The 16,050-nt window shown below is 38.9% G+C and overlaps 1 protein-coding gene across 1 annotated transcript in view; it reads right to left on the reverse strand.

Annotated features, from left to right (window-relative positions):
- SLC27A6 (solute carrier family 27 member 6) overlaps positions 1–14,320 on the reverse strand; it is a 38,106-nt gene extending 23,786 nt beyond the window's left edge. Inside the window, exons 1-4 of the mRNA XM_027714437.2 lie at positions 13,306–14,320; positions 4,409–4,615; positions 2,615–2,773; positions 1,488–1,612 (exon numbers count right to left, since the gene is read on the reverse strand). Coding sequence (XP_027570238.1) covers positions 1,488–1,612; positions 2,615–2,773; positions 4,409–4,615; positions 13,306–13,819 — 1,005 coding nt within the window. The 5' untranslated portion in view covers positions 13,820–14,320. The remainder of the gene's footprint in view (positions 1–1,487; positions 1,613–2,614; positions 2,774–4,408; positions 4,616–13,305) is intronic.
- Between the last annotated feature and the right edge of the window lie 1,730 nt (positions 14,321–16,050).

Consider the following 16,050-nt stretch of genomic DNA (forward strand, 5'->3'; position numbering starts at 1 on the left):
ATGCAAATTATTATTCTACTGGAAAACAAGACTGATTTGCATTCTCTTATTTTAGAATACTGCTTAAGGAGGATGTTATTCTGGAAAACTGTAAAATGAGGGCTTGGATTAGAAAATAATTTTCAGATTAAGTAATTTGAATTACTGGCGCGTTTTCCTAAGACATGAGTCACTTTAATAAAATTCACTGAAAAGGAAATAAATGACTGATTATTTTTTTTTTGAAATAACAAAATGAAATCAGGGTAGAGGCAAAGGGAGGCTGATCAATGAGGTAACAGCTGCATTGCATCTAACTTCTGTACATTTTCATAAATTGCTTTATGTTCTCTTAAACATTTGGTTAAATTAAGAGGACACGGTTCCTTTTGCTCAATGTTCTACAGGCATTTGTAGGGTGTTATTTATTTTTACTTAATATTCAAAATAAAATCTATTTAAATAATAATTGGGTAAAGTAATTTATTAAAATGTTTAACTCGGTAGGATAATGTAAGAGGTAACATTTGGGATTTATTACTGAAAAACAACAGGACAACCCACAGTTCATAAATGGATGGAAGTTGCCAGCAAGAGGAATTTTAGTTTATACTGGATGATTAATGTTTTTTGCATATTCATTTTGACACACTTAGGATAGAAAGCCAGTTGGATTTGCTACGCAACAAGTTATATTCATTCCATCTATATTTTTCTGTATATCTTGAGTTAATCCCAACAAATTTTCGGCATTTGGTTTAGCCTAAACATCTTGGGCTCTCTCTATCATCAACCAGTAGGTACAGAAATATACCAGAAAATAGCCAGATCAAAAGCTAATTCAGTTAGCCTGAGTCAGCTCTACGTGGTAATTGCAACAGGTTCAGCACACTTTGTACTTGGTATCATGTCAGTAAACCATCACACCACTAACTGCCAAGGGAAAAGAAGTATTTCAGGGAGGAATGTCACTGTAACAAAACTGGATTTGCTGTCTAGAATAGCTTTCTCACTGGAACAAAAGGCAAACATTTTTGCATTGGAACCAAAAGCTGCTAACCTAGACCAAGTCCCTTCCAAATTTTAAAATATGATTTAGACAGTCTCAAAACATGCACATTCCACAGTGCTAAAACATGAACTGCAAAATGTGAGACCTCTGATACACTCAGGTGCCAAGAAACAAAGTTTCAGAAAAGACACTGGACAGTAATCCTGGTTTTCTGAACTTACCTTGTGAAACTCTGTAAAATAATATTTTTTCCCCAAATGATACTGAATCAGTTTTTAATCTCAAAATCTTTTCTTTTAGTAAATCTTCGTGATTCAAGCCATTATTTTTATTAAGCCCCCTACAGATCCCCAAATTTTTGAAGAACATCACACAAAAAGAAGGGCAGAGGGACATTTCCAATACAATTTTGTTCCCCTTTTAACATACCCACATGAAGAACGATAAATGTACATATCACTTACAGACAAATAGCCATCACTTTGATTTCACTTACCACTGGCTGATTGCAAAGGTAACGGCAAAGTTCTCCAATGTACTGGATGACAGTCACGTTGTACTTTCTGCAGTCACTCCAAAACTGACTGGCTGAAAACTTCTTTTTCAACACACAGGTTGCACCTTTATGGAAACAGTAGAAAAGGAAATGAAGCAATTTCTCTGTGTGGTAGTTCTGTTCACTGGTTCTACAAAATAGAACATTGGAGGAACTACGAACAGCCTTGTTTAGAGAATTATGTGGTACTTAAGCTGTTTTATTTGAAACCTGGTAGACAAAGAAGGAAACCAGCCTCCTGGCTAAGACAGTAACAAAATAGACAAGAGCTTGAACACAAGAAGAGAGCTTCTCATTGTCAGTGTTGTAACATTATTTAAAAGAGTTTAACTGAAAATACTCAGAAAATTCAGCCTGATTAACAAATCATTTGGATATCACTGAAACCTCACTTTTAAAGAAAGTATTCAGCAATGCAGATTCAGACAGAGTTAATCCATATTACAACGATCTTTCCTTTGCTCTGACTTGTCCTTGATGCATAAGGAAACAAGAAATACTTGCCATGAAGTTCCAAAGAAATCTCTTATAAGAGAGTCATTGAGGATACATTGTCTCAGTAAAACATGTACTTTATTCTCCATGACAAAACAGTACACAAATTAAATGAAAAAGAGTTATACTTCATCTAATGGTATATGGAAAAGATGAATGTGTACTCAAAATGTATTTGTCAGGTTTTTAAGTTCACAAAAATACATTTTATTTCTATTCTACTGTACAATGCTTAGTCTGTACAGATACCAATGCACTGTACACACTGTCAAAATATTGCAGATGTCCTTAACTTCATTTTTACCAAAATATAAAAGAAAGTATAAGCATTCATGACACAAATCACTCTAACTAGTTCTTCTCCATGAAGAGACCTTCTTGTAGAGATCCTTTGTTATTATAACATTCTCCCTCTCCCCAAAATAAATATATAGCTATTCCAAAAAAAAGACTATTCATTTAATTTCAGCAAAGCATCAGTTTTCCTAGTGGCAATGAACCTAAGCGGTTTTATACACTTTTATATTAACTAATTTTATATTGACAACACAATTAAATTAAACAAGATGTACCCAGTTCAATGCATCCACCGATGCCAAGAAGAGATGCTGCACTGTGATAAAGAGGCAGAGTAATATAAATTATGTCTTCTGCAGTAGCACCAAAAGCCCACAGTCCAGCAGCTCCTTTAAGAACCTGCATGTGACTGATGACTGCAGCCTTTGGAAGACCTGTAATAAAAACACAAAACAATGCATAAGATTTCTCTTAAAGAGAACTCAGTTGTTTTTTTCTCCTGTGTTCAAGTCTCTAAAATCATAAAAGAATCAATTCTTTGTTCTGCAACCAAATTTTCAGCCATCTGTTTAGAAGGCCATGAACAGACAACTGCCTGTTTAATACAGTATTGCATGTTTGTTCTCTACACATAAAGATAAGCCAGTTTGTAACCCCATCTGTTTACTATTTAGTTGGATGTCAAGTCAATTCAAACAGGTGGAAACACAAAGAAACTCCATGGTTTGTCTGCTATCGAATTATATAGGGCCAACAAAGTGGCAAAACTATTTACTCTGCATATGGACTTCCTTTAACATAAAGAGGCATCACACCAGATCTTGTTCAGGCACGAATCATAGTGATTGTAAGGTAAATTAGAATGATATGGGATCTACATGAAGTAGTGGGTGCTTATCCAAGAATCGTGCATCCATATCTTCCCATTTGTTTTAGAACTCTATTAAGACTATGTAGAATTAAAAACAAACAAACAAAAAAATCCAGTGAAAAGTCCACTCCAGTTAGGTTCTTCTTTTTGAGTTTTCAGCCCAGCATTTTTGTTCAGCAACATGCAGACTCTCCTGAAAAGGCTTCTTGTGCTACTCACATTCACAGATTTCAGGCTGTGTCAGGCTGATGATGAACAGTGAGAGCTGTTCAATTTTTCAAAAAAATTTAATGGTTCATAAAGTTTTCTCACCTATTCTAGCAAAGCTACTGTTTAGTTACATGGTACATAGTAGAAATTCAATGTAAATTAATGTGATGCATACAAGGATTCAAAAATATATTAAATCCTACATAACTGAAATTTGAGACTTCACACAGATATTCTGAATGCAGTCCTAACAACAAAAACATACTACCTGGATAATTCTGTATTATTTTTTAGCTAATTTTAACTCCTTACTTTTGACCAGCAAGCTCAACCGTATTTATATTAGTGGTATTACAAACATAACCTCACCTCTTGACAATATTTATAACATCCTAATATTGTTTTGGACTGGTGTTCCTATTTACTATTTTTTCCCCAAAAAAAAGCAAATAAACTGAATTATTGTTTGTATGAAGGAACCAAGCTATAAATCGCATATTCATTTAAAATCTTCTTGTTGCTAAAACTGTTGTGTTCAACTGAATGGGAAAGTCTATCTGCCCAGCTTAACAACATCGCTCTGCTTTTCAGTGATCAGGTGTTTTTAAGTCTTAGCTTCTTAGCTGCTGGAGCACTGGTTACAAATTCAGACATCTGTTTCTAAACTAAAAGGCTATAACTTAATCCTATTTTCTGTCTCTACAGTGACTTGCATAAGACATGACTTAACGAAGGAAAAACAAATGTCTTTTTGCTTGTTTCAAGATTGTTTTTTAAAGTCCTAGATAAAATCTTAGGTGTTTTGGCTAGGCAGGGCTAAATACACCACTGAATAGAGTTACTGACAAGAAACAGTCTTGTTTTCTATAATAAAGCTTCTAGATGAGAAATATGACATTCTGCTATTAAAAGATACACTTTCAAAAAAAAAATCAAGTTTCTGGATGAAAGCTGAAGGAAAACATAGACCTTTTCAGCAGACATGTACCTGTTGTTCCCGAAGTAAATATATACAAAACAGCTGATTTGAGGTTGTTGGCAGAGCATTGATTAACTGGAACAGGGTCTTCAGATGCAGCTTCTATTTTGTCTAAAAGGGTGTGCACACTTGGAAGAGTGGAGTCTTTGGTCATTATCCAGACGCTGACATCTTTTTGAAGGTTAGGAAGAATTTCCTCCAGTGTCCCAAGCAAATCTTAAAAATCAACATGAAATAATCTTACTTACATTATGTCTTCACAAAACTAGAGAAAAAAGTATTTTTCCTTAGAGTTTTGGTAGTAGAAAGAGAAATTAAAGTAACCTCCATGGATATAAACAGATGCAATAAAATAATTATGAACTAGAATGAGAATGCAGTGAAAAAAGGGTATAATGTGCTGAAAATACTGCTGACCCCACATAGTCTAATTGCCAACTAGCCCTCAAGGCAAAATTGTGAGCCTTGATTACTAACTCCTGCTTCCCACATGATATTAGATAACCCTCAGTCATTGCTAAGACCAGAATGAAGTGTGGTTGAGCTTCAACTTCAAATAAACCATGAAGAAATCCATTAAAGATGCAAGGCAATTATATTCAAACTGGTAATTACAGTGCAGGTTTCCTTGGATGCCATCAACAGCAATCTCCCATTATTTTTTTTCAAAAGTGCAGACAGAAGTGACTAATTTGAAAACAAATGACACACACACAGAAACTAATTTACAAATTAGTTTACGAACATAATTTACTATATCATGCCTGAATTTCACAGAATAGAAATATGATACAGGCCCGTGGCTTATTCAGACTAATAGAGTGCTAAAGAGTGCTAATTCAGTGCTAAAGAGCCATGTGGCTATTTATGTAGCACTTTGAATGTTTTAAAAACCTTAATGAATTTGATTTTGGGCACATCAGACAATGTTATTTTCTTAAAATATCATGTTAATTTACTGAAAGCCACTCCTTCTACTAGCCTTTATCTATATATGAATACACACTTATCTTTATAAAATAAAACCAGCAGTCTAACTAAGATTTATTTTGTTGCCTTACCAGGAAAGAAATGAGAGAGATTCCCAGATTTAAAAAAAAAAGAGGAAATATATAGAAAGACAGATCCTTAATACATCTGCTATTTATATTTTGAAGCATTTTTATAATGTCACTTTCTCAGAAGACTGCACAGTCTTTAAAGTACTAATCCAGGAAACATAGCAAGAGTAGGAGTAACACTGCTCTCAGTAGAACTCATTTACACTTAACTGCCTTGATACATCTCAGTCAATCCAATTAATCTTGCAAATATTCCTGTGGGTATAAATTTGTGTTATTATCTCAGTTTTTATAGATGAATAAACAAATAAAGCTGACAGGTCTCACAATGTGGCATTGCCAGTGCCAGCATTTGAAAGCCTGATGTCAACTCCAAGTTCATTTCACTAATATTAAATATGGATACCAAAAATGGAATGCATCTATTTTACAGCAGAATAACTGAAGATATTTAAACTTTCAGAGAACTACTTTCCTAATGGCAGACTGCTGTATATATTTTAATTAATAACATAATAATCTGTATTTCTATTACAAGGTAGAGCCTACTATCATTAACTAAACATGTCTTACAAACCTAAAGCCTACAGAGGACAGGTTTTAAACATTCTAAACATCCTATGAACGTTGAACAAATAGATCTGACACAGTGCAACATTAAAATTTTTATGTTCTAACTTCCTTGTACTGCAGAATGGCTTCAAGAAGGAATCACACAAATAATTTTAAAAGTCTAAAATACAGATGATCTCCTGTTTGAATCATTGGAGCACAGTTTCCTTCTATTATACATGGCAATGAAATGAAAAAATGTGAATAAAAAATAATGTTAAAGACAATAGTATTAACTGCAGGAAACCTGATGTACTGAATGTCAAAGTTCATTGGCATATTAATTCTGTCTTGTTGTCTTATAATAGAATTACAGTATATTGTTCAACCAATAAATATGAAAATACAACAGTACTATTTCTAAACAGCTATTCATAAACTAAGTGTGACAGAATAACTATATACTTATGACCTTCTAATGTGTCTCTTAAATATATTTAGGATAGTTTATGTAGGTGCAAGTTAGGCTGAGAACCTAGCAAAAGAAACACAAGTGTTAGAAGTGGCTGAACTCTCCATTTCTGTTCTCAAAAACAGTAAAAGAATACAGCATTCTCTGTCATTCCTCATTAGTGCACTGGCTCCAGCTACAATACCAGCAAAGGTGCTCAGGACTGCTAAGAACTTCTCAGCTCTTCCAGCTTTCTGTAATTATTTGAACTGGACTTGGCTGTTTATCCTGTGTAGTGTCCTTACCAGGTAACAGACGTGATGTACAAATATTGAGGAAAAACTGCCCAGTAAAACTCATCGTGAAGAATTATTCCATTAACTAAAGTGTACTTGTAAATGAAATTTCACCTATCATTTAATCACAAAAGACACAGCCAAAAAAACCAAACATCAGTGAATAACATCCTTTTAAGTACCACAGAAACCAAAGGGATCATTGCAGCATTTCCTTATTTTTGATGGCTAAATTCATTCCTTCTTTCAATTCCTTAATTGTTTTGCTTTCAGCATTTTTGAAAGTGAAGATAAAGATGTATCACCTACCAACTCCTAACTTGTCTACAGAAAATATTTTTTTTAGTGCTGCATGACATGAAATCAAAAACTTTTCCAATGTTTTAGTACTAATAAGTTCTAGATAACATGTGCACCAAGTTCTTTTTGTATTTGAGTAACATGAAGTGCAAGTCTGTCAAAAAGAAGAGGACCTTCTTTTTCTTTTTCCTCGTTTTCTTGGTTCAAAGGGAGAAAGATGGCAACTATTAATTGCAACCCTACAGACACGATAATTTAAGATTCAAGAATGACATGAGGACACAGCTCTCTTTTAGTAGACTGAAACATATTTACCCAAAATAGTTAAGATCAATCTTCAAATTAAACATGCACATTGCTTATTTTTTCTCTAAACATTCACTCCTAGAACCCAAGGGTTTTGATTTTTTTTACTACTATTGAACTATTAAATGATTACACAGCAGGATTTTTCTTCTGTGCTTAGGAATCTAGTATGTGGAACAATATGTGAACAGCTTGTAACTGAATGTTGCCTTGAAAGAAATTTCTTGGTAGATAGCAGAGAACAGCAGAAACAATAAATTATATCCTGAATAAAAAAGGCAATTCAAAACAGCTATATTCAAAGTGCCAGAAGCTGAAAGTTACTTCTGGAACACAGAGGAAATGGGGTGTTTGAAGATAACTCTCAGTTGTGCTAACATATTTCCAAATAATAATTCTAATGATAGTCAACTAACATTTTGTTCCATGAGTGTTTAGTTCCACAAAAAAGCTTCTGTGCCAGACATTGTGAAGATCTCTCCAGTCTTTGCATATCGTCCTGTTCACTTGTCAGGAAGAAATAGCTCTCTTGGAAGAACTATAATTCAATTATTTCTAGAAGTACCTGGTATGTGCACTTTGTCATATACAAAAGTAATTACAGTAAAGCAATCCAGCTATTTAAACTTGTGGTTTCTCTCCAGTACTTGTTTACTTTTTATACTATGAGAGTATATTCAGGGTTTGGGTTACTTGATTTGGAAGAAATGGCTGCTTATATGAAGCATGTAAAGTTCTCTCTGTGTTAGTTACATATTTGTTTACAAATATTCACCCTTTGCTAATTATTTGGCTCCTCTGGGACAAAAATACCTGGAATTGATCTTGAATGCTTCTCCACTTTTTTTGCTTTTCTTTTCCTCTTGCTTTTAAAGCAGTTCATTATTCAACAAAAGTTTGAGAAACTGTTACATTTTACTCACATGAATACATAACTCAGTTACATCTTTTGAGAAAGCAAGGAAAATACGTTTTCAACTAGCAACCTAGGCTTCAAGTTGCACAAAGGTTTTTTATGTTATTTTCTAGCAAAGAAACAATGCAGGCTTTTGGCAAGGACGCAGTCCCACACTGATGAAAGGAATACATCAGATTATGAGATCAACTTGTACTGAACAGAAAGTTACTCAGAAAGAAAGCTGGATGAAATGGTTCTTACAAAACTTTGATGTGTGCCCTGGCTGATGTGCTCAGGAAGCTGTGGCAAGTCCAAACTCTTCCCCACACGGTCCGGCCTTGGAAAATAATTTTTACTTGTACTTGATCCCCCAAGTGACTTGTTACACTCGGCACAGCTTTTCACAAAGTCATAATAACAGAAAAGTCAGCTGTGGCTCAGGATCAGTGTTGGTATCTTGAAATGCCACCGAAAGCAGTAAAGGTAATAAAACATAAAACACCTTGTGAATCACAATTGGCCCATTTTTTCCGCTCAAAGACCATCTGGGACAAGACATAAACCAGGAACAAGTAATCAGAGAGATATGATGTCTAACAGAGGGGGGTAAGCATGTCTCCCACAGGCCTTCTGTAGTTCCCTTGTCCTAAATGCTTAGGTCCTAATAGTTTCTTATTTCATATAGATAAGAAAAGGTGGCTTTGATGAAATCCATTCTTTTTTTCACTCAGTGACTAACATGAGAGGTGATACTTCTACTTGTATGTAACACTATATGACCTTAACTTACAAATACCAAAAAAATATTTTGTTTAGTCTCTTTCTTGAGGATGTAGGCGTGCTTTTGCCTAGTTCAGCCGCAGCAGAAAGCACTGCTAGTGCCTCAAGAGTAAGGAATCCTGGCCAGGAAAATGCTGTACAGCTGGGAGATGTGCTTCTGTACAGAACTGCAAAAATCACAGGATGGCTGTGGATAGAAGGTACCTCTGGAGGTCGTCTTGGTCCAGTCCCCCCCCCCCACCAAAAGCAGACCCACGTAGACCACGCTGCCCACACGTGTCCACGTCCATGTACACTCCCTAAACAGCCTTTGTTATCAGGACTGATACAAATCAATCTCATGGAGTTTAGAATGCAATCCTTTAACAGCTGAATCCTTGCACAGGAAGTCGTGATGGTGATGTGGGGTGTCCTACTCCAGGCTGAACTCTTCCAAGTAGGAACAGGCTAGAAAAGTGCTAGCAAATAAATTCCACTTGTGCATTTCTGATGGGTCACTAGATTGTAAGTGTTGTTTAATAGTATTTCTGTTACTCTGCAGTAAAGACAACGGTACAAAAGACACAATGTAATTCCTTCTTCAAGCAAGACTTCAATCAATAGAAATAGTCCCCAGAAAGGACCCAGTGACTCAGAAGGTGTCTTCTTTTTAAGCAGCACCTTACTCCTCTGTTTAAGCAGCAGCTTTTAAAAAATTAAGGGTGGCATGGTCTGGTAACAACCATAATAAGGACAAATACCTTTTGAACAGGTCAGATTTCTGTTAGAGTAAGCTAATGCTGGCTGGCTGGTAAAGAGAGGAGTATTCAGCTTGTTTCTTTCTCTTTTACAAGTTCCTCATTTATTTTGAAGTTAGTTAACTACTGTTTTATTTAAAAATGCCATTTTAAAGTCCAGCTTCTCAATCTCTTTCAAGAAACATTCCCCAGAATGGGAGTGGTGGTAGAGAGTGTTTCTGGGAACGGAGTTTGACAATGTTTAGTAACAAATTAAAGCAAGAGCTAAATGCTCTGGGAACACAGCAGACAAAGGAGAGTAGTTAAAGAAAAAAACTCTCTGACACAAAGGCAAATGGAAATAATGGAAAGGAACAGAAAGACTAAATATTGGCAAATCACAAGATCTGTATTCACTTTTTAGTCAGAGGCTGGATGAGAAGGAAAAAAAAGTTTACTAGATTGTGCTAAATTAATTAAAAGAATATTGCTGTCATAGAAAAAAATCAGCCTTTTAGAGATAGCCATTTCATATAAGAAACAACAAGACAGAAATTTTGAAGTTTTTATAATATATCTGAGGCTTAAGAATAAAGCATTCAATTGCAGGGTTCACAGAATACATTAAATCAAAATCAAACCCACAAAACTCAAATACTACTGGAACACTCACATCTAAAGATAGAAACAGCAATCAAAATGTCAGAAAATTGTCAGACCAAATCAGAAGAAAGTCTGATTCCAAGTGCTGAAGCAAAGACAAGATGATACTAACTGGATGGGGTTACCAAACTGGAATGCCTGAAAAATATGCAGGCACATAGCAATAGTGAAGTGCACAAATTTGGTTAAAGAGAATGACCTTGCAAGAGGCAACCATGAAAAACAGGCCAGGGCATCGGAAGAAAATGCCACCATAAATAGTATCCAGCCTATTTGTACAGAAATATCACATTTGTAAAAAAAATAAAAGCATTTTTGAAAATTACAAGAGGTGCTGAAGAAAGCTGCAAGGTGCAATCATCTCACACCAAGGGAGGGTACATCACCATTCTGAGCAGGGAAGATTTAGCAAAGAACAGTTGTCTGTGGGAACTGTTTCAGATAGCAGGCAAAGGTGGAAGGTTCCCCTCAGCACAAATGGAACCTGAATATTAAGTAGATTTGAATGTGCCATTACAGACAAGAATTTCTAGAGCAAATTTGATCTTGCTGAGCAGTTAGCAGTCAAATTGTTAAGAGGATGATTTCTGCTGTGCTGCAGTCTATACATAAGATCAAAAATCATCCATAATATTGAAAATATAGTTTTGTAACTATTCCAAAAAATAGAATTGCTAAGTGAGGTCTGTATCTGTTTGTGGAGGGTGAAAACCCTACATATTTTTGAAATTTAGAACTTCACTGTGCAGAAATACTGCCATTACATAAAAATGTCTGATTTAAAAAACAATCTTAGTTGACAAAATTGATGCCTGACTATGGCAGTGATAGATATTAGACCACAGGTTGATTGGTTTTAGTGTAAATATTTTGTTCAAGCTACCCACATTCCTGTGAAAATGGGGCCACAAGGGCAAAATGCACAAGAAAGTCATGCCTTTTGATAAGGAAGAATCCCTTGAAACACACACTAACACTGGAGGCATGAATAGACCTCTGAGAATTACGTAACTGATTGTGTAACCTCAATGTTCAATGCTGCTCTGCAATTTTTATAAACATTAGTGGGAAATTATTATCTATAATAATTAGGTACGATATGTTTCTTTCAAGAGTGATGTGAGTTCATCCCCAAAGTCACTGGACAGTGTATAAACCTTAAGTTGCTAAACCTGGACTCCTCTGGAGAGGTTTCCATATGATGTGGACAATAACCAAGGACCTAGCAACTTTAACTTCTTTCACAGATACAAATAAAAGAGTGTCAAAGTTCTCAAGAAGAGTAATTTGTTGGTGTCTCTGCTTTATTATCTGTCTGCATACAGCTTTTCTTTTTGTGAGCAAAGGAAGACTCCCAGAACAACCTCGTTCGACACAGTTGCTCTCACTGTCAGCTGCTGGTAGCAAATTAAGAGTGAAGAAACACAGGTCCTGATCCTGCTTTGCAAATGGTGCTTTCATTCATCAGGTAACCTCTCATTTACATAAAAAACTTCTCTTAGATATAAGCCTTGATCAAAAGTTTTTCCTTCACTACAGTCAATGAGCAAGAAGTTCCTGAACATTAATTCCAGTCCTCAATCCATACACTCAAAAACACATATTCATGAGAGGTAGCTAAACAAGTTTGATTTTTTTTTGATTAAGAGGGCAAAATAAAAACCTTTCATTTCAGAAGCCTTGTTATCATGTGTTGGGATTATATTTAAATTCATTTTTGTTTCAAGAGCTTGTTTTAATTACCAAGCATTTTAAATCAGCCTATCATATAGATTCAGAATAATAAGATTTATAATTAAAAACATGAAAGGGAAAAATCTTAAATGAATTTTTGAAAGCATATATTTGTAGCAGCAGAGAACAGATGGAAGGAAATTCCACCATTTGGCTGTCATGGATGCAAAATCCCATGACCCATGTAACAGGAGTAAGGCAAGAAGTTGAAAAACAGAATAAGGCAAAGAAGACTTGAAACAATGATTTTGGAGAGGCAGGAAAATATTAATATGAAATATTTGGAAATATTTTCCTCCAACCAAATGTCAAGGCTCTATGTGATCTTTCAGCATTGCAGGCTCACTTGCACTTGATCATAAACGCTGTGGTAAGTTTATGTTTTGGATCTGTCTTAAGTTCATACATTTCTATAACTGAAGCCAAATTTGAGCATATAATGCCCAGTATGCCTACCTTGAGATCTGAAATTCTTTTGAAGCATTTAATAAAAATGTAATACTCTGGAAACCTACACAACACACACTTCTATCCCTATTCAAACACAGTAATTTCTTCTACAATCCAACACCAGCAGTAAGTTGGTTATTATGAATCAACCTTCTATGTGCTCTACTCTCAAAACTTTAGTTCCTGGAAAACTATCATACCTCTGCAAACAGTTGAACAGCAGAGGTTGTACAGTCTGAGCTTAGACCTTCTAGTTTTGCAGTGGTTTTGATCAGCAGGAAGACGGGGGAGATGGTATAAGAGAATAAATTCCAGGACCTAACTAGGATTAAATCTGACTGTTTGAGGAGGAATGAAAAATTATTCATAATAGCTAATTTTAATATTTCTAGAGACACACTAAGCAACTACAATTAAGCAATTAAACACTTGGAACAGGCTGTACTTAGATGTTGAAAACTCTCCTGTAATGCACATTTTTTAAGAAAAGGTTAAATGGGTGTCCCCAAGGCATGGATATGCTTGATTCTGCCTGAGAGGCTGAAACTTGAAAATTTCTTGAAGCTCCTTCCAGCCCTGGGTTTCTTTCATTCTGTGAACATCTGAAAATCAGGTTTTCAATAAAGGAGCTGGAGAGACAGATACATAGGAGACGTGGCATTAAAAGCTTTGGATGTAGGAATGAGGCATACACCCTACCTGCTCCCACAACCAGTATCTTGGGCTCACAGCTACTGACACAGTGCAGGAGAGATCTGAGGCGGACATTGAAGTTGAGGAATGCCACCACACAGCCCAGCTTGGCCAGTCCGAACCACACGTGGATGAAGTCCGGCTCGTTGCCCATCAGCAAGGCCACGGTGTCTCCCTTCTTCAGAGTCTCGTGCTGCAGGAAGACCTGTGCTATCCTGTTACTCCTCCGGTCCACATCCTGGTAGGAGTGAACTGTCCCTTCGTAGATGAGGAACGGCTTGTGGGGCTGCTTCTCTGCCAGCTTCACAAACTTGTCCAGGACGGTGACAACCCTCCCTTGCAGCCGGTACATCTCCACTCTCAGCCCATAGGTCACCACTTTGAGCAGGTACCTCAGGTCGGCCCAGAAGTACGGGAAGAGGAGTTTCTGGATGAAGTGCAAGGAGAGAATCCCGACGGCAGCCCCCGGCACCCAGGAGGGCGGCACTGGGAGCGGGTAAAGGTCGTCCCAGGCACGCATCTCCCCGCAGCCGGGCCGCCGGGCACACGGCCGGCCGGGGCGCGGAGGCGAGGGCCGGCACGGGCTGAGGCTCTCCCCGCCCTCTCCTCCCCCAGCCGCGCCAACACCCGCTCGGGGCAGGGGGAGCCGAGTTCCGACGGCGACCGCCGCCCTCCCTCAGCCCCGGCAGAGGCGGGCACGGCGCGGCCGCCGCCCGGAGCCGCCCGCCCGCCTCAGCCGCCGGCACCTGGGCACGGCCCGGGGGAGCGGCGCGGGCAGGCGGGGCGGGAGCTCCTGCGCTGCCCGGGCACTGCCGCGGCCGGAGCCCTTCTCCCCCTCCGCCCCGGCACTCACGGACAGCGCCGAGCTGCTGCTGCCGGCGGGGCGGCGGCCGCCGCTCCCTGAGCCGGTTGCATAAGGCGCGATCTCCCCTCACCCCGCCCGGCGGCCGCAGCCCGGGGGCGGCTCCCGGGAGCGCAGGAAGCCTCGCCCCGGGACGGAGCGGGCGCGGGGGCCGCGGCCCGGGGAGGGCGGTGGGAGGTGCCGGGGTGGGGGGCAGGTGGGTCCCGTTCCGCCCCGGGACGCGGTGACCGCGCCGGTGCCCGGGGCTCGGCCCCGCCCGCGCTCACACCGCTCCTCTGCCTGAGGCTGAGGCTGAGGAGGCCGGTGCTGCACCGAGCCCGGGGCCGCAACATGCCTTCGGCAGCGGTTCTGCCCGCCAGGGAAAGGAGGGCTGGGCCAGGGCCGTGGGTCCGTGGACTCTGCCAGTTGATTCTTTGCGCTAAAGGGATTCCGTGTGCCGCTGGCAAGAAGTAGGCACACCTGGGTGCTGGTCCTGCTGCTGCTGCTAAGGCCTGTGACCGCCGCTACTTCAACCCCCCCCCCCCGCCATCCCGGGGTATGCCCTGCCTTGCCCTTGGTGAGACACGTAAAGTGGTGCTGAAGTGGTTCGTTGCAGCTGAGTCTGGAGTTATGTGGACCCCGATAAACTGAGGTTATATTACGAGTGACACATTTTCTGCCCTTATGTTGATCACAAGGAATTTGAATTCATGACTCCAGTGCATCACAAAAAAAAAATAAAATCAGAAGATACTTACTTAGTTTAAAACTGTAGCCTGTGGTAAATTTTTTTATTATTATTTTATTTTATTTTTTTTTACTGGATATGAGTGCACTGTTGAATAGTTAGGAATTTTCTAAAGTAAGACTGCAAGTACTGGTAGTTTCCAGCATGAACTCTGCTGTCTGCTTTTTGTCAGTATCTCACTAGAACAATCTAGCCTCTTGTCACGTTCCACATCCCATCCTATGGCATGTCTCACATACTGAGGTAGCAGTTTAGATTGTTATTTTGTGCTCCAGGATGTTACTGAAATATCTGCAAGGATGTACTACTTGTTAATCCAGTTGGCACTTGATATTCAAATCTTTTTGGTCCACAAGATAGTATGTCTTAACTGTGAGGTCTGAAAGCTGACAGTGTAGACTTTGTTTCCACTGTCAAGCCAGCCCTCTGTGTCATTTGTGCACTTAGGAGTCAATGAGGGATGTCTTCCTTCTTTGGACAAAGAAGAAATTCATATACCAGAGCATGCTTCTTCCAGACTCGTCTTGAATTTTGAATTTTGTGGATTGTGGGGAGAGAATCCCATTCTGTCTGGAAGGATATGCTAAACTCCTTGAGATTGTCTAGCACAAGGGTTTGTAGAACCCCAAACAGAATAGTAAAGCCTGAACAGTTAAATCAACTTCTCAGTCAGTTCTTTCTGGAATCCCCCTTTACTACATCCGACAATGCCTCACAATTTCTGCTCTTCAAGTCTTCCAGACTCTGCTTGTGCTTTTCCCATCAGAATGGAACAGACTTGAGAGATCCTTGCTTCTTCAGAACAGCTATCTGATATTCTGTTCAACCAGTCTCCACCTAGTCTATTGGCCTTGTGTCCAGTTCTGCTAAATCTCCAGCCATTCTCCTTTGCTACCAGTCTATAGCTTCTTTTCCCTCTCCCTTTTCCTCTCTCTTTTTCTCTCCTTAGCTAAGTTGATTAGAGCACTGTGTTAATAACACCGGGGTCTCAAGGGCAATCCCCACCGGTACTCATGATCCTTGTGGGTCCCTTCCAACTCAGAATATTCTGTGATTCTGTGATATACTCTCCTCCTCCCCCCCTCACCTTCTTCTCCCCTGCTCTGTTTGTCAGTCACTCTTTCAGCCCATGAACCAACCTATACTGTATAGCTTTCCTTTT

The sequence above is a fragment of the Pipra filicauda genome, unplaced genomic scaffold, assembly GCF_003945595.2.
Source record: "Pipra filicauda isolate LSUMZ 115617 unplaced genomic scaffold, ASM394559v2 scaffold441_size551697_pilon, whole genome shotgun sequence".
Classification (NCBI taxonomy): domain Eukaryota; kingdom Metazoa; phylum Chordata; class Aves; order Passeriformes; family Pipridae; genus Pipra; species Pipra filicauda.